The sequence below is a fragment of the Artemia sp. Qi Xiang Cuo genome, chromosome 9 (genome assembly GCF_049724085.1).
Source record: "Artemia sp. Qi Xiang Cuo chromosome 9, ASM4972408v1, whole genome shotgun sequence".
NCBI lineage: Eukaryota > Metazoa > Arthropoda > Branchiopoda > Anostraca > Artemiidae > Artemia > Artemia sp. Qi Xiang Cuo.
Genome location: NC_142802.1, coordinates 37,362,129 through 37,382,191, shown reverse-complemented (window position 1 = coordinate 37,382,191; position 20,063 = coordinate 37,362,129). Strand labels below are relative to the sequence as shown.

General features: G+C 35.3%; 1 protein-coding gene across 1 annotated transcript in view; it reads left to right on the top strand.

The window, feature by feature from the left end:
- mRpL24 (mitochondrial ribosomal protein L24) overlaps window positions 1–16,585 on the top strand; it is a 51,062-nt gene extending 34,477 nt beyond the window's left edge. Inside the window, exons 4-5 of the mRNA XM_089094020.1 lie at window positions 6,544–6,680; window positions 16,365–16,585. Coding sequence (XP_088950146.1) covers window positions 6,544–6,680; window positions 16,365–16,501 — 274 coding nt within the window. The 3' untranslated portion in view covers window positions 16,502–16,585. The remainder of the gene's footprint in view (window positions 1–6,543; window positions 6,681–16,364) is intronic.
- Window positions 16,586–20,063: the final 3,478 nt, after the last annotated feature.

The window sequence follows — 20,063 nt, the reverse complement described above, 5'->3', positions numbered from 1 at the left end:
GTTGAGACAAAAAAGAATGATAGAACGGATAGACTCAGAAAACGAATTAAGAGGATATAGTGACAGAGAGAATCAAAATAGGCCGAATAGCAGGAGTAGTAGAAGCTCAATTTCCAGCAGGGGCTCTCGAAAAAGTAGTCAGAGAACGAAAAGATAAGGAAGATAGAGAAGAAAGAGAGAATATCAGAATAGCAAGAGAAAAAAGGAAGAGGCTGATGGAATAGCCAGAGAACGAAAGGAAGAGGCAGACAGAGAGGATAGAAGAGAACTAATGTAAATAATTGCAGAGGAAAATTTCCAGGAGCCTCCAGGATGGTTCACAGTAAATTTAATACACGCAGTAAATTTTCAACCAATGAATGAGAATGAAGATGTACATTTGTACCTCTACAATTTTGAAAAAACGGCGGAATTAAACGGATGGTCGTGAGACATTTGGGTGGCAGCAAAACAGCCCTTCATTAACCCTAAAGCACAAATTGCATATAAGGCATTACCGATGCACTACTCAAAAGATTGTGAAAGGTGCCATTTTGAAACAAGCTATTTTTGAAAAGTTTCAACTATCTCCCGAGCACTTCCAAAGAAAATTTAGAAGCGAAAGGAAACGAGACAACGAAACTCACCAAGAATGCGGGTAAAAAATAAGACATATGTGTTTAAAATAGCTAGAGTTAGAAAACTATAGAATGTTAGAAGACCCAGAGGAGATAAAGGAAAAATTGACAGAAGTAATAGATAAAACAGTAATGGAACAATTCTTAGAAAATAACCACAGAGAATTTAAGATGTATTTGAAAGAAAAGAACCCAAAAACAAGCGAAGAAATGGCGGAAATTGCAAATAGGTAGACCGAAATAAGAGAGGAAGTTGAGGACACATATATTGAAATATTTCAATATAGAGAGTATAACAAAAATATGCACTATAACACAGCGTAAGGAGAATTAACTTGCTATAACTGTGGTACTACGGGACATTTTTTATGAAATTGCCCCAGTAAATATGACCAAAAGCCACATAAAACGACAGCCTGGGCCATGAACCATAATAAGGGACAAAATTGCGCATTTGCAGAGTCGCATAAAATATACGGAAAATTGAACGGGGAATTAGTTGAAATGGCAATTGATTCTTGCAATGACCAAACTTATGGGCGAACTGAGCTAATTAATAGAACGGAGAGATACCATAAAAATAAGATTACAACATTATGTTATTATTGAGATAAGCACCCATGCCCGTTTGCGTGGGTTAAAATAGAAAATGCACAGAACGACGATACAGTCCAAAGAAAAACGATAAAAGTAGGCTTAGTACCTACTCTGGCAGTGGATGTTTTAGCAGGAGGAGACTTGAGGATATCGGAAATCTCCTTTCCTTAAAAGCGACTTCTTTAACAGTGGGAAAATTACAAAACTACACTAAGACGGAAAAATATGCAACTTCGTTAACAAGGTGGGGAGGGGGACCGGCCCATAAAATAACTTGGGAGGTTGAGCCACCCTGTCGAAAAAACCAAATGCTTGATACTCTTGTTCGAAATGTTAATAATCCGCAAAAATGGGATGCGGAAGTAAAAAGACCACATAATATTGAAAATACGACGCGCAAAAATTTTGTTTCTATTTTTTTTTTTTTTTAGAAAACAAAAAACTCCAAAACACTTATACCGAGTATGAGATACCGACAAGTACATATCAAGGTGAAACACTCACTGTGCCAGAGAAAAATAAAACGAAATTTATTGTACGCGCTTTTCCTCGCAAAGTTCGAGAAATTTTAATACAATATGAAAAACCAAATATTGGAGTTCAGTTCCCATTTAATGACGAAATATTTGTTTCTGTTGTAAAAGTAAAGCAAAATAAAAGAGAGAAAAAAGACGCAATGCGGAACTACAATAAAGAAAAGCAATCACGTTATCATACCCTGGGGCAGTATGTATTGTAAATTGGATATTAACACACCCTGCATTTACAGAACCGTGGTGGTAAGCGTGGGCATCCCATTATAATATATGGGGCAAGCGGGGTTTTCCCCTTCAGTAAGTTGTGTAGCCCCATTTTTGCCCCAATAAGTGGTGACACCCGTACCTTACCACTCGAATAGTCTGGTTACAAACATTTTGACTAAACAAAGAAACCGGGGTAGATTTGAGGCTGAATCTCACCAATATTGAACCAGATGAGGCTGAATCTCACCAATATTGAACCAGATTTAGCTAGATTGGTAAAAAGTCACCGTTTTCTTCCGTCACACTGAGTTTGAACCTTTTTTGCTTTTACATTGCGATTTTAATATTTGGTAAAAAACAATTATAAACTTTAGTAACTTTACGTAATTTGTATTAATAATTATCAACTGTACTTGATTTCTTCTGAACTTTTTTTTTGTCTTGTTTAATTTTAATGAGATTATGATTTCAATTTAGTTCATACACCGTTACACCAATTCAGGCAAACTAGGAGTAAAACTAATGTTGGATAAAATATATAGTTGAAAAAGAAATTCAATCTTTCATTAATTTCTGATGCAAAGCATTTTTGAATCTTAATCCATAGCCTATTATTATCCAAATGGAATTAGTTGAGATGTAAACCAGAAAAGTCAAAATATCGTTTTAAAAGGGGTAGCAATTTTTTGTCCCGTGTTTTAGCTTTACCCTGAGCTTGACAGAGCTACAAAAAAGCTTTGGCAGAGCTACCTAATGTCGATGTTTCTTCACTGAGACGACTAATTTTAAATGAATCACAGTTTATTTACTATAATATGCCTATGGCGGAGCTGCATTCATAAGAAAAGTATGTTATCTTAATTACGATAGTTAAGCCGAAACGTCGTGAAATAGCAGTGAGTTTAGGATAAGTACAATTAATTCAGTAGACAAACCTAATTTGATACTGGTCTTATAAACTTGTGAAACTGATGCCATATTACTTACTTACGTTAATAAAAGAATACAAAATAATTAATTATTGTGTAACATGTGAAGCATCTAAATCTAGCGAAAGGTTTTTTTGGTTTTTTGCATGAGGTGGCCTGCCTTCCAAAATGCTATTTTGAAAATTCACCACATTGCTATTAAGGGGCATTATTGCTTCTTTTTTTTAATGATAACAACGAACAGAACAGAGACCTTATAAATTTAAGTACAAAGGTCTTTTATGTCAATTTTTTAATCTAAAATCACATATTAGCAAAAGAAATTTGAAATATTCATAGACGTAAGAATCTCCACTTAGAAAAATAATACGATGCGTTTTTGGGGACCGAAACACTAAAAAAGGGATGTGTATGTTTGGTGGCTATTTCTGATTATTCCTGAATTTCTCCTGGGAGAGTGGAGATCCTCCAGACAATCTTGAAGGGACTCTGTTCTTCTCGTGTGCAGGTAATTCAGCGTAAGATGGTTATTTCATTTATGATAATACATTCTTAATGCTGATTCTCAAATTAGAAGTCTGTTATTGTGCTAGTCTGAAAAATCTGTTATTGAAAACGTTGTCTTCCATTAAATTGACGTTGAATTATAAAAGAAAAATAACTAAAAAATGAGAATTCACAATAACTGGTAATGCTGACATGCATAACATTTAAAAGTCAGCTAATTTCTAGTGACGCTATTTGTAAGCTCATTTATGTGTAAATAGATGACTAGATTTCATCCCCCTCAGATAAGTGCGAAGGATCCATACTGGCAATTGCGGGTGTAGCTTGTTAGACGTAACCAACTTAGTATCTTAGGCTTGGTTGTGTTAAGTTTATGCTGTACACGAAAATTACCGTCCTGTTTTTTCATGAAATACTAAATGGCAGTGTATTTCTTTGAAATAGAATTTGCTTAAGTTCTGCTCCTGTCATTTGTTGACAATAAAGTTCTCGTTATCAAAAGCAACATATTTTTTTTTTTTAAATACACTTGTTAGAATTAAGCTGGTGATTGAGGAATCAATCAACCACATTCTCCACTAGAAGACCTTTACCTCCAATAGTCCACTAAAACTACGAAAAAAAGGGCCAACCGTCGGCATTTGAGCAACAGAAATATCTTTGGCACCAAAATGCTCAGGAAAATTTGCTTAATAACGTGTGTAAAATCGGCTGGAATCGCCCTTGCGGGAATACCTTTTTTTTAGGGAAAGGGGGGGGGGGGGACTCGAATTTTAATTTCTACAATATATTTTGGACTAAAAAGTCGTTTCCTATTTTTTAAATCCGGGGAGGCTGAAATTGACATCAGCATTGAAAAGTTTCATCATTTTGTACCTCATTTCCACCTTAAACGAGGTCAGAGGGGGTGAGGGGGTTGGGTAGAAGTCCAAATATTAATTTGTGCATTATTCGCACGTAAATGAGCACCAATATAGAAAGAAGAAACGATCAAAAATGGAGTTTTTTAACGCCAAACGAAAATACCGAAACACAAAACGAATATTTCAAAAAGACAACACGAACAAAAAAAAATATTTAAGGGATATGCCAAAAAGGGGCAAAGGAAAACCAAAAAGAAACGCGGAGAGTCAATGTTATAAAAACAAACCAATAAAATCAATGAAAAACCAAACTTGAAAGATGAATAAAATTATTCGTTTTGTGTTTTTTCAGTATTTTCGTTTGACCTTAAAAACTCGCATTTTGATAGTTTCTTCTTTATATTATGGCAGGCCTATGTGGTTTAAGAAATTATCTTCAGTGAACACCAAAATGTTCGAATTTAAGTTTCTATAGTATTTTCTGGATCGAAAGGTCATTTCCTATTAACTCAGATCTGGAAAGACCAAAAATGTCATCGGAATCGGATTTTAGTACCCCATTTCCACCCTAAGCGAGGTCAGAATGGGGACGAAGAATCGGAGCCATAATTTGTGCAGTATTTGCAGACAATTCAGGAACGAAGTTAGAAATGGCAATCTTCACATGTTCTTATTTTGCAACTACCTGTGCTAAAGGGTGAGGGGGAAAATAATAGTGGGAAAGTCAAGACAGACCTTAAACAAAAATTAAGAAAATCTTCCGTTCAGATTTGCAATCTTTAACCCTGAAAAAAAAAAGAAACTTCCAGCAAAAGAATATCGTTGTAAGTAAAATTACCATCCACCTTTACCATTGATATCAGGTTGAGACTAATAGAGAGGCCCAATAGTAGTTCGCATTTGAGTTTACGGGCGTGAAACTGCAATAAAGCACAGTTAAAACCAAAAATAGGCCAATAGAAAAAAAAAATTTGCTTATACCCCCCTCTAACCTCACTTAGGGTGGAAATGTGAAACTAAAATGATAAAAAATTGTAATTCTGATATGATTTTCAGTCTCCCTAGACTTGAATTAATAGGAAAATACCTTTGAATCCATCCACCAAACACTGCACAAATCAAGCTTCTGATTTTCAATCCCCCTCTGAAGGTAAAAAGGTAAAGTATATGGCATTAGACTATTAAAGTCCAAACCGGCGGTGCTGATCTCCTTTTCAAGGTCATTCAGTTAGGAAGTGTAATGGGGGACTGAGGGCCAGCCATCCCGTGTTTTCACACACCCTTCCTGCTTACTTTCCCCCAGATTTCTCCAGTAGCCTAATCTGGATCCCCCTCTGACTTTGCTTAGGGTGGAAATCGGGTGCTAAGTGATGGAACTTTTCGATTTCGATGTCATTTTCGGTCTCCCTTGGCTTGAATTAATAAGAAAGGACCTTTCAATCCCGAAAATATGGCAGAAATTGAAATACGTGATTTTCCCCCTTCTTTCCCCGTTTCTCTGAAAAAAAGCATATTTCTGCACGGTTGATGTCGGCCGATTTAGGACGAGTTATAAAGCAATTTTTTCTGAACGTTTTGGCGGTAAAAACAGTTCTCTTTCTCAAATGTCGGGTCAAAACCGTATTTTAACTGGACTATAGGGCTACAATACCAAATAGACTAGTAAAGGCTGCAACCTAAGAGTTAACTTTTAGTTTTTCAAAACGAGTGAAACCGTCTAAACGTGCGCACTACCAAATGCTTTTAAAATTTTACTTGAAGAAACAAAAACTAGGAAATCCCACAAAAAAGATGCCCTTAGTTTTCTCCCCATATTATAGAACCATTATTAGACGATAAGAAGCTTCAATCCGGATTCCTACATTCTCGATAAAGTCCCTAAATTTTGAGTCCCATACCTGTTTGATTTAAGAGTTCAATAAAATATACTTTTGTAAGGGCGCCTAGGGTCATCCGACCCGATGTAGCCGATCTATATATGGTTTAATCAAGATTTATATCTATGTTAGGGACGATAGACAGCTTATGTAAAATATTAATTTCTCAAAACTAATTATATTTGACTTCGTCTTTTATTCCAAGCACATGAGAATAGCCAATAGTTCAGCCTTCTTGACGAACTAACAATTCCTAACCGACAATAATAGCAGCATATTGTATAAAAGCATTCTGATTTTTGACCTTTCTGGACCAAAGTTAGCGCACCTATTTAGTTTTTTTTTATTTCAAGTTGTTACATTTTATTATATCAAGACTTTTTATTCAATTATAATCTATGAATTTTCAGCAAGCCAACCGATGTAGAATGGAGATTTTTAGAAGATGGCAGTAAAATTCGTATATCAACTAGAACCGGCCGAGAAATCCCTATCCCTTTCCAGAATGAAGAAACAATTGACTATAAAACTAAAGCTACATATAAAGGTGAGGTGAAATCTTAAAAGTTTGTGACGTCCAGTATATAGTAATTTTCGTAATGATATATTCTGACGATCTACCGAAATTCTAGCGGAAAAAATCTCTTTCTGATAAATGTATCAACCTTATAAGTTGATGGTATCTTTCTGGTACAGACGAAGGAATTCGTGATTGCGAGTGGGGGGGGGGGGCTGTAAAATATTCGCAAACACCACGAAACGGAATGCCTGGAAATTATAGGAAAACAGCAAAAGGAATATTTGAATGTTATAGGAGATTATTTTGATAATCGTAAACGATCATGCCGTTTTGGGGGGAATGGATTGGGCTCCTAGGCCGTTGAATCCTGTGTATGTGCACATTATCTGTTTTTCTAATTTCCAGTCACAACAACAGCATGGCTAGGGGACTTGAGAAAGTGGTCATTGAGGACCGACCAGCCCAGAGGGAAGCTTAAATTTGGCTTATAAAAAATTTAAAACATGCCTGAAGGAAAATTTGTAATATCCCTTATTTACTTAGCATTAGTAGTCTGATGTCAGTAAAACAGTATTTTGTTTGTCTTGATTTATTATTTGAGACAAAAATATCAGAAATTTAAAGATTTCCAACTGTTTCGATGTGTCATGTAAGAATTTTGATTGGTAGCTAGTATCTACCTGTTTTGCGATTTGGGGGTGTCTCTAGAAATGGTGTGACATAAACAGACGATAAATCATCCATTAGTTAATATATTTGCCTATCTCAGACTGCTTTTTTGCAAAAAAGAATAAAATTATCGTTAATTATGTTATTTATTACCTTTGAGTGAATTAATTGCGTTTTTTCCGTTGTGAAGTTTAAAGGTTCCTTCACATTGAAAACGTAAGACTTTATGTTACGTTTAGTCCTAAGGTTGTTATGTTTCATGTTACGGGTCCTACGTTTATGTTCCTTCACATCGAAATTCTTCCCTTTATGCTGCAACGTTAATTTTCAGTGCTACCCATGCAAAAAAAATGGTTTTCCTTGTTGTTCAAGGAGGGGGGTTGTAATTTCTTTATTCTAGGTTTTCTACCGTACTGAACCCAACGGTACACTTTTCATTTTGATCTGTCGCCATTTTAGAAAGGTTTCAGCCTTTTTTTTAAATCACCGGTTTTCTTCTAAACGTGTTTTTTAACTTTTAGTTACTATGGGCCGTAGTTCACTCTTTAGTCATCCCTGTGGTTATCCCAATCCAATGTTAAACTTCTGGAAGTGAACACTGGCAAAGGGAAAGGGCACTGCACGGCAGTTTCTAAATTTTTTACTGTTTTCTGTTTAGTTACAGTTTCATGGCAGGCATGTTTTTTCACACAGTTTTAATAACTTTATGTTAAAAAACGTCTATTTACCTTGTTTTTCACCATCTCCCATAGAAATAAGATACCTAATTATAGCTATTAGATTATTTGTTTTCAAAGAAAATCTAAAACCAGTTACTACATTTCAAAACAAAGCCATAGAAATGTCAAAACTATTTTCTCGTATCATATTTTTACTCTGGTACTAGTGTTATTATTGTTAATTATTTGTATTGCTGGAATATTTGTTTAATTAGACCTACTAGTCATTTTTTTCATATAATTTAATGATTACATCAAAGAGAAAAAAAGAAAAAGCTTTATTAAGTTTGTCCATAAAACTAAAAATACACTGAATGACTAAATTAATTTTTTAACTGCCTTCGTGATCTCCATCTGCCACTCTAACTTTGAGTCATCTGGTACTTTATTCAGATGAGGTAACAGCGATTGTAGAAAGTACCACTCTAGATAATGCTGGTCATCACTGGGTTTATGTTTTTTTTTTTCAATTGCTCACTGTTTAAGATAGTCAGCCAGAGCTTCTTTCAGGTCTGATTGCTCTCTAGACCCTGTCTTTCTTCTTTTATGAGTTTTATTTTGGCTTGTTGATGCCTACTAGAAGCTTGGGAACTAGGGATATCTCTTTGATTGTTAATGCTAATCACCCTCATTCACCTCATCATAGTTATATTGTTGGCTGCTAACTGCAGCATGTAAAGCATCTTGATCAGGAGATTCGGCGAAAATACTTGTTGTATAGTCCAAGGGATTCTAACTGCACGTTCTGAATAAATTTCCCCTGATATATTCTGATCTTGAACAGTGGTCCCTGTTGTCTTGCAATTACTACTACTACTACTACTAACAACTCATCGCAGCACCAAGCCGCCTGAGGCCAACACAGCTACGCACGCTCCTCCTCCACCCCAATATATTCAAAGCCTCCCTTTTTACACCCGCCCACGAAGTTCCCATTTCCTTTAAATCTGTCTTTATGACGTCCTCCCACCCCAGACGGGGACGACCTGCTTTCCGTTTAGCCCTAGATGGTTGGCCGAAAAGAACAATCTTCGGCAATCTGTCATCCTTCATCCGCACAACATGCCCTAACCACCTCAACCTTTCTTTCATTATAGACCTAGAGAGCGGTATTGAACCACATTTTTCGTACAGCCTATTGTTTGAAATACGGTCAGTCAGCTGGGTACCCAGAACAATCCTTAAGCAATTTCTCTGGAAAACATCTAGCGAATCTTCATCCACTTTTTGGAGCGTCCATGCTTCAGAGCCATATTTGACCACTGTCATTACTGTAGCTTCTAAGATTCTAATCTTGGTTTGCAGACTTATCTTCCAATTCTTCCAGACTTTTTTAACTGTAAAAAAAACACCCTGAGCCTTGGCTATTCTATTTTTAACATCATCACTGCTCCCACCATCTTTGCTAATAACACTACCGAGGTAAGTGAAGCTGTCCCCTAGATCAATATTTTTATTACCCAACACCATCTTTTCGTCTTCACTTATTCCTAGCCTTAGTGACTTAGTCTTCGTAATATTAATTTTCAATCCAATTCTAGCACCCTAAACACAAAAAACCACTTAAAACTTCATTCATTTTGCTCACACTTTCATATAGGATACATATATCATCATCATAGACCAAGTCCAGGAGACTTTTTCCTCTGCTTTTGATATCATAGCCTCACATTGCCTTTCCTTTACTCCTTAAAACAAAGTCCATCAAAATAATCCATATAAAGGGGGATAGAACACAGTCCTGATGAACTCCTGATTTAATACGAAACCAGCTGCTAACCTAATTTCCTACCTTAACTACAGCAGTGTTATTCTCGTACATAGCACTAATCACTTTAATGTATTTGTCTGGTATACCATACAAAGATAAAACCTTTAATAAACCTCCTCTATCCACATAATAGACCGCTTGTTCATACTGTAGGAAACTGATGAACAACTGAGTTTGAAAACTTAGACACTTCTCGATTATTAAACTCAGAGTGAACATTTGGTAAACACCTCCTCTACCTGTTCTAAAACCGCACTGCTCTTCTCTAACTTTGTCTACGGCATCTCTCAGTCTAAAAAGTACCATATTACAAAGTAATTTTCTACCTACAGAGACCAGACTAATGCCTCGATAATTACCGAACTCATTTTTACACCTTTCTTATAAAGTGGCTTAATTAAGATTTTCCTAAAATCGTTAGGTACTCCCCCTTTTTCAAAAATCATATTCAAAATATTCAATAACTTATTTTTAACCTCAGAGCCACCATATTTAAGTAACTCATTTACTACCCTATCAGCACCTGGAGCCTTATTATTCTTTAATCCTTTTAGTACTGTTGCTAATTCCTCCTCACAAAATTGCAATTATATGTTCAAAAAGGAATTTCATTCTTTGTACAAGCTTTTGTTCTTCTGGCTTTAAGCTAACACTAGCACCAGATCCACTTGAAGATCTCCCTTTTTTCTTTAGGTGGACGTAAAGGTCTCTCAGGTTCTCAAGTTCCTCCATCTATTCATAAGCTCATTAACTAAAAAAAAAAAAAATTATTAATAAATTTTTCAGTTTTTAAACTTTAAACATACTCATTTTATAGCCCGATTTTTATTGCAGCTAATTCGTAAAAAATATTGTGCAAATTTAAGTTCATTTTTCTCCTCAATAGCAAGAACTCCATAGCTGATTAATTCTATGGAGCAACAAAAAAGAATATTTAGGGACCATAGAAAGTCAAGGATCACTTAGAAAAGAAGTAAAATTTACTGTGTCTTACATCAAATTTATTGAAACAAGTACTTTGCCTACACCCAATTACAAAACATTTGTTATTATACTAACTGAATTAATATCATTTATTTGCTACTACAATACCTCAAGTGCATAAATACTCAATAGACTGTACTGTATTTCCATTTGTTTATCAAAGTTGAGTGTGTCACTTAAAACCTGTTGGTCATGGGCCAAAAAACCCATGCATATTCAGTGTCTAGATTAGAAGTTTTAAAATACAGCCCAATTTGTTGTATTTGCCACTTCTTCATGAATGGAAGATCAACTTTTACTTGAAGACAATATCCACACACAGGTGTTTGGAGAAATGACATTGTTGTTTACTATTCTCTTTTCTTTCCTTTTTTTCAAAGTTCATATTTTTCTATGACATTTTCCTTCCTTCCAGACAAAGTTCTTAAAGATTACACATTACATAGATCTAATGACCAAAAATTAATTCTTTAATTAGTTTTATATCAACTTTCCCCAAAGATAGTTAAAGCAAGCCCTACTGGGGTAGCTTAAAACAATCTTTAGTAGACAAAGAGGGTGGTGAAATATGAAAGAAAGATTCTTTAGATCCATTTAGGCTACGTTTGTAGTCACTTAAAAAACTCAAAACTTGATACTCTTCTTATATCATACTATTATTGATACTGAGTTAAAGTGCTTGTAGCAAGTTTTTTTTTTTTTTTTTTTTATTTTTTTTTTTTTTTTTTTGATAAGAGCAAGACATATCTTTCTGTTTTTGTTTCTTAGCACTATGTTTGACAAAAGATTTGTAAATTGTTGTAGATTTGTTTTTAATTATTATATGTTTTTGCAATCTAAATGTACAATATTAGCAAATAAAGCATGATGAATCTCTAACCATGTTATTTTCTGATTTAAAAGGGGTAAACTTGTCAAAAGGATGAGGAGATTTATTCTTGGGATGACTGGGCTCAAAATTTATTTTTAATGTTGCATTTTCCTGTTACGCTTTCCTAATTTAAGTTTTACTAGCATTCTCACAAAAAATACATTCTATAATTGTTCAAGTTATTTTGTTTTAAAACTCAAGAAAATAAATTGCTGAAACAAGTTTTAATCAGGCATGAAATTGGAGTGAGTCACGAGAAATGTCTAGGACTACCAAAAAAATTACAAGTAATTTTTAGTTTTATTAATTGAGTTTTTATGCAAAATAGAGAGAAAAGCACATATGTGGATATCCACATTTCTTTTAGGCCCTTTGACATAAAGGTACACATTTTAATAGGCCCTGCAGGCTTTACCAAATGCAGTTTTATTGATTTCTTCACAGTACTAAACACAAAAATTATGCCAACAGCAAGTGGAATGATGCAAGGATAGAGGAAAAAGATACTGCTTTACTCAGCAAAAACAGAACAGAAAACAGACAAACAAAAACAGAAAACTATTTCTAAATATAAGTTTCACATGTTGGAAATGTAAATAAAGTGTTGTTGTAAAAAAAAAAAAAAAATTAAATATATAGCCTATTGCCTATGCTATAAACAAAACTTTTCAGATTATTTTTGCTTGTAATATTTTTGTACTTATTTCCAATCATAACTTAGGTCATATTGTACAATTTTATCATTTTAAGAAAAAACAAATAGCCCATATTGAACCCAATCATTGGAAATGGCAGTACAATGCAAGGTAGCATTGTAGATCAGCAGCTTCGTAGGATAAAACGGCGATTAAAAAACTTACGTTAAAAAGGCCATAAAACTTTAAAAATTACCATTAGATTCCTTATTTTATGCTCTTTCCACGTATCACATTTGTGTTTCTGGCAGTGCACCTTATCTTCCCTTAATGGTCCTGGATATATCCCTAAGGTAGCCGATATAAAACTACTACATTGCCAAAGAAATTACTTAAAGTCTTTATTTTTTCTCTATGATCCGAAATCTTTTTCATTTGAGAGGATGTTGTGAAACTAGATCAAACTATTTATTTAAATGTACCGAAGTAGGTTAGATCCTAATCTAATTTTAGATTAGGATCTCATAAAGAACATTTTAAATCCTGAGTTAACTTACAAAAATAATCTCTTAAATATCGTTTTAAATGATTAACTGTACCACATCAGGTTTTATTTTAACCTCAACTCCAAATAGAATTGAAAAACTAGCAATATTTATCAAAGCACAGCCTATCCTAGCCTAGGCCTACAATCAAGACAGTCTATACTTACTACATTCTTTGCTGCTGCTGAAAAACTTGGCTCAGACTTTCCAAAGTGTTTAGTTAAAATTGCTTGTCCTTGAAAACAGGGTCCTTTGAGTTATATAACATTTTCTAGCTTCTACAAACTCAAATAATTTTTCATCTAAGTTCCATTTTGCTTAAACGTAAGAAGTTGAAATGTTTTGAGCTTCTTCCGTCAGAGCTCTAGCATTGCGTTTTGAATTACGAATACGTTAACGTAAGGTCTTACGGAGGGTTATGAGCCTTACAGAAGACTTACGGAATCCAGTGTGAAGGGCAGAACGGAAAGCCAAGATTCAATGTGAAGGAACCTTAATACTTGTTTGTTTAAGGTTTTTCGGAGGTTATATACACCTTATTATTAAGGAGATATCCATAAAATTTTGAGATATCCATTTTGTTCAACGTAGTTGAAAGGTCTAGAAATTAGGTCTTTGAGGATAATGACCCCCTCAAAGCCCTCAGAGCAAGGGCCGCAAGTTAAGCCATGGAGATATATGAGGTTTTTATAGAAAGTGTTGTTGTATAAACTTAAGAAAGAGCTCATTTGATCGGAAATTGAAAGGGCTAGTGCCCTTATTAATAGTCGAAAGTGATTGGAAAGCAACTAACTCCCGTCTCACGCCCACCATTTCCCCAAACACATTCAATCAAAGTTTAGAGATAGCCATTTTGTTCAACGTAGTTGAACGTTCTGGAAATTATGTATTTGAGGATGACAAACCCCCCAGAGCCCCCAGGGCAAAGGTTGTAAGTTATGCCGTGGGGGCATACAAGGTTTTTATTGACAGCGTTGTCGTAGAAACTTCAAAAGGGGGTCATTCAATTGAAAATTGAGAGGGATAGTGCCCTTTTTAATAGTCGAAAGGTATTGGAGAGTAACTAACCCCCTCTCACACACACCATTTCGCCAAACACATCCAATCAAAATTTTGAGATAGCCCTTTTGTTGAACGTAGTTGAAAGTTTTGAAAATTAGGTTTTTGAGGATGACAACCCCCCGACAGCTCTCAGAGCTAAGGATGTAAGTTATGACCTGGGGGCATATAATGTTTTTATAGAAAGCGCTGTAAAAATCTTAAAAAGGGCTCATTCGATTAGAAAGTAATAGCCGAAAGTATTTGGAGGGAGATCATTTCAATCATTCCCAATCATTTCATATCAACATTTTGATATGGCCATTTTGTTTAACGTAGTTGAAAGGTCTGGAAATTATGTCTTTGAGGATGACAATTCTCTCCCCATAGCCCTCAGGACAAGGGTCGTAAGTTATGCCCTTGGGGCATGTAAGGTTTTTGTAGATAGTTTTGTCGTAGAAGCTTCAAAAAGGGCTCATTTGATTGGAAATTGAGAAGACTAATGCCTTTTTTATTAGTAGAAAGTGATCGGAGGGCTAATGCCCCCCCCCATGCTCATAATTTCCCCAAACACTTCCAATCAAAATATTCAGATAGCCATTTTGTTCAGCTTATCGAAACGGTCTGTAAATTATGTCTTGGAGGATAACAAAATCTCCAGCCATCAGGGTAAGGTTTGTAAGCTATGCCCTGGGTACAAATAAGGTTTTCGTAGGAAGCATGTTCACATAAACTTCGCAGGGGGCTCTTTGGATTGGTAATCAGAGACGCTACTGATCTTTTTCAGAGTCAAAGTGATCGTAGGGCAGCTACCTTCCCCCTCCCTCCCACACACACACACGTCGTATTGTCTCGAAATTCATCTATTAGAAATTTTCGAGATAGCTATTCTATTCAAAATGGTCTAAATGTCATATAACAAGGCCTTTGGGGTTGAAAAAATCCCCAGAGATTAGGGGCAAAGGTTCTGAGTTATGACCAGGGGGTATTTAAGGTTTTTATGGAAGGGATGGTTGTTTAACTTTAGAAGGGGCTCAGTCTTTCTCCTGAAAAATATTATGTCAATATTAAACGAACAGAAATTAATTTAAGAAACACTTTTTCAACATAATAAGTTTTTTTTTAAAAAGTAAAGAACTCCATGAAAAAGAAATTAGCAAAGATAGAATAAAATAATCTACCAAGAATACGACTACCACAAATTGGATTCAATTAACCCAAAACAAACAAAAATTAAATAAGTAAGAGTCAAACTCAAAACGAGCAGAAATTATTATGAGCAGGGTTCTAAATCCCAAGCTTTCTAAAAGCCAGAATATAATTTGTACTTTACTGAAAAAAATTATTTTAAATGTTTTCACTTTTCTAACTTTAAGATATTAAAAATCAATTAAGATTTTGAGGAATAAGTATCAGCATATGTATATTAAACTGTAGATTTTTTTCAGTAAATTCATTTGAATTTTTTTCTGCAAAGTACAAACTACATTCTGGCTTTTAGAAAGCTTGGGGTTTACAACCGTACTCATATTAATTTCTGCTAGTTTTGAGCTTGACTCTTATTTATTTTAATTTCTGTTTGTTTTGGGTTTTATTTATTTATTAACATTGATTATTCGTAGATTATTTGATTTTTTTTTTCATTTTCGTTTAATCGAGTTCTCTACTTAAAAAAAAACAACTAATTTTGTTGAAAAAGTTTTGTAATTAATCTCTAGTAATGGAGAGCTTGGTTCTGAACCTTATTTGTTTAATAAAAATTACTTTAAGGGCTATAATTTAATGTCGTTTTTCTTAACAGAGCTGTAAGGCTCCTTTGGATAAAACTACCATCCGCGCTCAAAATATATTTCCTGTAAAACTATAGTTTTGAATTAAACCCTAAGCTAAAAATACGCATCTGGGCTGGCAGTCTTTGCAAGAAGCAAAGACGCTAATACGCAAATATAATATTCCTTTTAAACTAGGCAGCAACTAAGTAAATTATTTCTTTTCCTTAAAAATTGCTTTCTTTGTAGAAGTTTTGTTGCACATAAACATTCTTATTAGTGTAATTTGTATCGTTGTATCCTTGTTAATCTAATATAATTTCATCACTTTCTACTTCTTTTTGAAGTTCACCTTCAATTTAAGCTAAAGGTTAAAGTTTGCGGAAAGGGTTTCAAGTTCCTAAGTTATATCTTTCGAAGCCGCAGGACCAATAGCTTAATGCATCATGCGCCTTGCCGAAAAATGGCCATAATCTATTTGGATTTTAGACGGCCAAAACTTTTCTTGTCCCTTAATTTTTATTTGTATGAACGACTGAGTAGACATATAGATATCTTTATTGAAACCGAAAGAGTGTTTGCAAATAGATATAAACAATTGGTATCTTTTAGCAAATAACACTCTAAGCAAAACCATGATAAACCGTTGTAACTAAGAGGCCCTATTTTACACAAGTGCGCTAAATGGGGTATTAACCCTTTTCTTGCAGAGCAACCGAAAGATACTCCCTCCAGTGCTGTTGAAAAACTAACCTTCAAACCCAAATTGGCAACTTTCGAAATGGATCTCATGGAAGAGTATAATATAAAGGAAGAAAGAGTACCAAAGCCAACATTCTGGTACTAGTCATTTTTTCCACTTTTTTAAAAATAAAGTTCATTTTTATTGTTTTAAATTAGTATTGGATTAATAAGAATGTTCACTTCTAAATTTAAAGAGTAATGGATTCAACCCAGAAGTCTTCAGAGAAACTCGTGCTAGGTGAGACAAGGGAGCTCAGCACAATTTGAATATCTCATTGCTCAAATCAGCATCGATAAATAAATGAAACCCAAAACAAACAGAAATTACAATAATTAACCGAGTCAAACTCAAAACGAGCAGAAATTAACATAAGTTGGGCGCAAAACCCCTACGCCTTCCCAAGGCCAGAACAAAATTTGCACTTTACTGAAAAAAATAAATGTTTTTACTTTTATAACTTTAATAAATCAAATAATATTAACATTTTGATTACTAAATATCAGTATATGTATAATAAACTGACAATGTACTTTCATTTGTATTTTTTCAGTAAAGTGCAAATTTTGTTGTGACCTTGGGAAGGCATAGGGGTTTTGCGCCCAACTTATGTTAATTTCTGCTCGTTTTGAGTCTGACTCGGTTAATTACTGTAATTTCTGTTGGTTTTGGGTTTCATTTATTTATCGATGCTGATTTGCGGTAGTTTCACGCTTGGTAGATTATTTGATTTTAGCTTAGCTTGTTTTTTGTTTAATGGAGTTCTTTACTTTTATTTGAAAAATTTATTTAGTGGAAAAGTTTTTTTAATTAATTTCTGTTCGTTTTATATTGACATAATCTTTTCAGGGAAAAAGAAAATAATACTTTAAATCTTTTCGTTTTTTAAGACTTTATAGTTTAGCCGGCTATTTGTATGCCGGAGAAAAATTTCACAAATAGTACTGTTTAATTTAGTTTCATAACTCCTCTAGTTGACCTGTAATGGAAAACTTGATATCATTCGCAAAAAAACTGTTAAGAGCAGAAGTAGCCCCTAACGTTTGACCATAAGACCCTCAGTCGTTCATGGGAAACTGATGAGATACCTTATTGGGAATTAGCATTATCATAGTGCATTTTAATTTAATTTTAAGTCAAAATTTAGTTTTTAAACATATAAAAATTTGATTTGAGGAATACTAAAATCTATTCTATAAATCATATACAGCAACTTTCTATATAAACCTTATATGCCTCCAGGGCTTAACTTACAACCCTTGCACTGAGGGCTGTGAGGGGGTTATCATCCTAAAAGACCTAATTTCCGGAACTTTCAACTACGTTGAACAAAATGGATATCTCAAAATTTTGATTGGATGTGTTTGGGAAAATGGTGGGCGTGAGAAAGTCATCGCTATCCAATCACTTTCAACTATCAAAAAAGGCATTTCCGATTGAATGAGCCCTTTTGAAGTTTCTACGACAACGCTTTCAATAAAAACTTTATATGCCCCCAGGGCATAACTTACAACCCCTGCCCTGAGGGCTTCGGGGGGGGGGGTTTTCATCCTCACAGACCTAATTTCTAAAACTTTTAACTACGTTGAATGAAATGGCTATCTAAAAATTTTGATTGGATGTGTTATTGGAAAAGGTGGGAGAGAGAGGGGGTTATTTGCCCTCAAATCAGTTTTGACTATTAAAAAGGGTACTAGTCCTTTGAATATCAAATCGACTGTGTCATTTTTCAAGTTCTTACGACAAATATTTTAGTAAAAACCTTATGTGCCCCCAGGGCATAACTTATAATCCTTGCCCTGAGGGTCGTGGGTGAGTGTCCTCCTTAAAAATATGTTTTCTGTCAGGAAATCAACTACCCTGAACAAAATAGCTTCTCAAAATTTTTATTGGATGTGTTCGGGGGAATGATGGGTGTGTGGGGGGGGGCTAGTTGCCCTCCAATCACTTTCGACTATTAAAAAGGGCACTAGCCCTTTGAATTTCCAGCCGAATGAGCTTTTATTGAAGTTTCTACGACAACGTCTTCTTTAAAAACCTTATATACCCCCAGGGCATAACTTAAAACCCTTGCCCTGAGGGTTGTGGGGGAGTGTCCTCCTCAAAAAGATATTTTCTATATGGAAATCAACTACTCTGAACAAAATGGCTATATAAAAATTTTGATTGGATGTGTTTGGGGGAATGTAGGGCGTGAGGGGGGGGGGGAAGTTGCACTCAAATCACTTACGACTATTAAAAAGGGTACTAGCCCTTTGAATTTCCAATCGAATGAACCTGATTTGAAGTTTCTACGACAACGCCTTCTATAAAAACCTTATATGTCCCCAGGGCATAACTTAAAACCCTTACCCTGAGGGTTTTGGGGGAGTGTCCACCTCAAAAACAAAATTTAAATCTGGAAATCAACTACGCTGAACAAATTGGCTATCTAAAAATGTGGATTGGATGTGTTTGGGGGATTGTTGGGCGGGGGGGAGGGGGCTAGTTGCCCTCCAATCACTTTCGACTATTAAAAAGGGTACTAGCGCTTTGAATTTCCAGTCGAATGAGTCTGTTTTGAGGTTTCTACGACAACGCCTTCTATAAAAAACCTCATATGCCCTCAGGGCATAACACAGAACCCTTGCCCTGAGGGTTGTGGGGAAGTGTCCTCCTCAAAAACATATTTTCTATCTGGAAATCAACTACGCTGAACGAAATGGCTATCTCAATGTTTTGATGGGATATGTTTGGGGTAATGCGGGGTGTGGGGGGATAGTTGCCCTTCTATCACTTTCGACTATTAAAAAGAGTACTAGCCCTTTGAATTTCAAATCGAATGAGCCTGTTTTGAAGTTTCTACGACAACGCCTTCTATAAAAGCCTTATATACCCCCAGGGTATAACTTAAAACCCATGCCCTGAGGGTTTTGGGGGAGTGTCCTCCTCGAAAACATATTTTATATCTGGAAATCAAGTACGCTGAACAAAATGGCTATCTCAAAATTTTGATTGGATGTGTTTGGGGGAATGATGGGAGTGGGGGGGGGGGGGGCTAGTTGCCCTCCATTCACTTTCGACTATTAGAAAAGGATACTAGCCTTTTGAATTTCAACTAGAATTAACCTTACTTGAAGTTTCTACGACAACGCCTTCTATGAAAACCTTATATACCCCCAGGGCATAACTTAAAACCCTTGCCCCGAGGGTTGTAGGGAAGTGTCCTCCTCAAAAACTTATTTTCTATCTGGAAAACACCTACGCTGAACAAAATGGCTATCTTAAAATTTTGTTTGGATATGTTTGGGGGAAGGAGGGGCGCGGGGGGCGGGGGGCTAATTGCCCTCCAGTCACTTTCGACTATTAAAACGGGCACTAGCCATTTGAATTTCCAATCGAATGAGCCTTTTTTGAAGTTTCTACGACAACTTCTATAAAAACCTCAGATGTCCCCAAGGCATATCTTAAACTCCTAGTCCCGAGGGTTGTAGGGGAGTTTACTCCTCAAAAAGATATTTTCTATCTGGGAATCAACTAAGCTGAACAAAATGGCTATCTTAACATTTTGCTTGGATGTTTTTTGGGGGATGATGCGCGCGGGGGGGGGGGGGCCTAGTGGCCCTCCAATAAAATTCGAATATTAAAAAGGGCACTAGCCACTCCAATTTCCAATCGAATGAGTCCT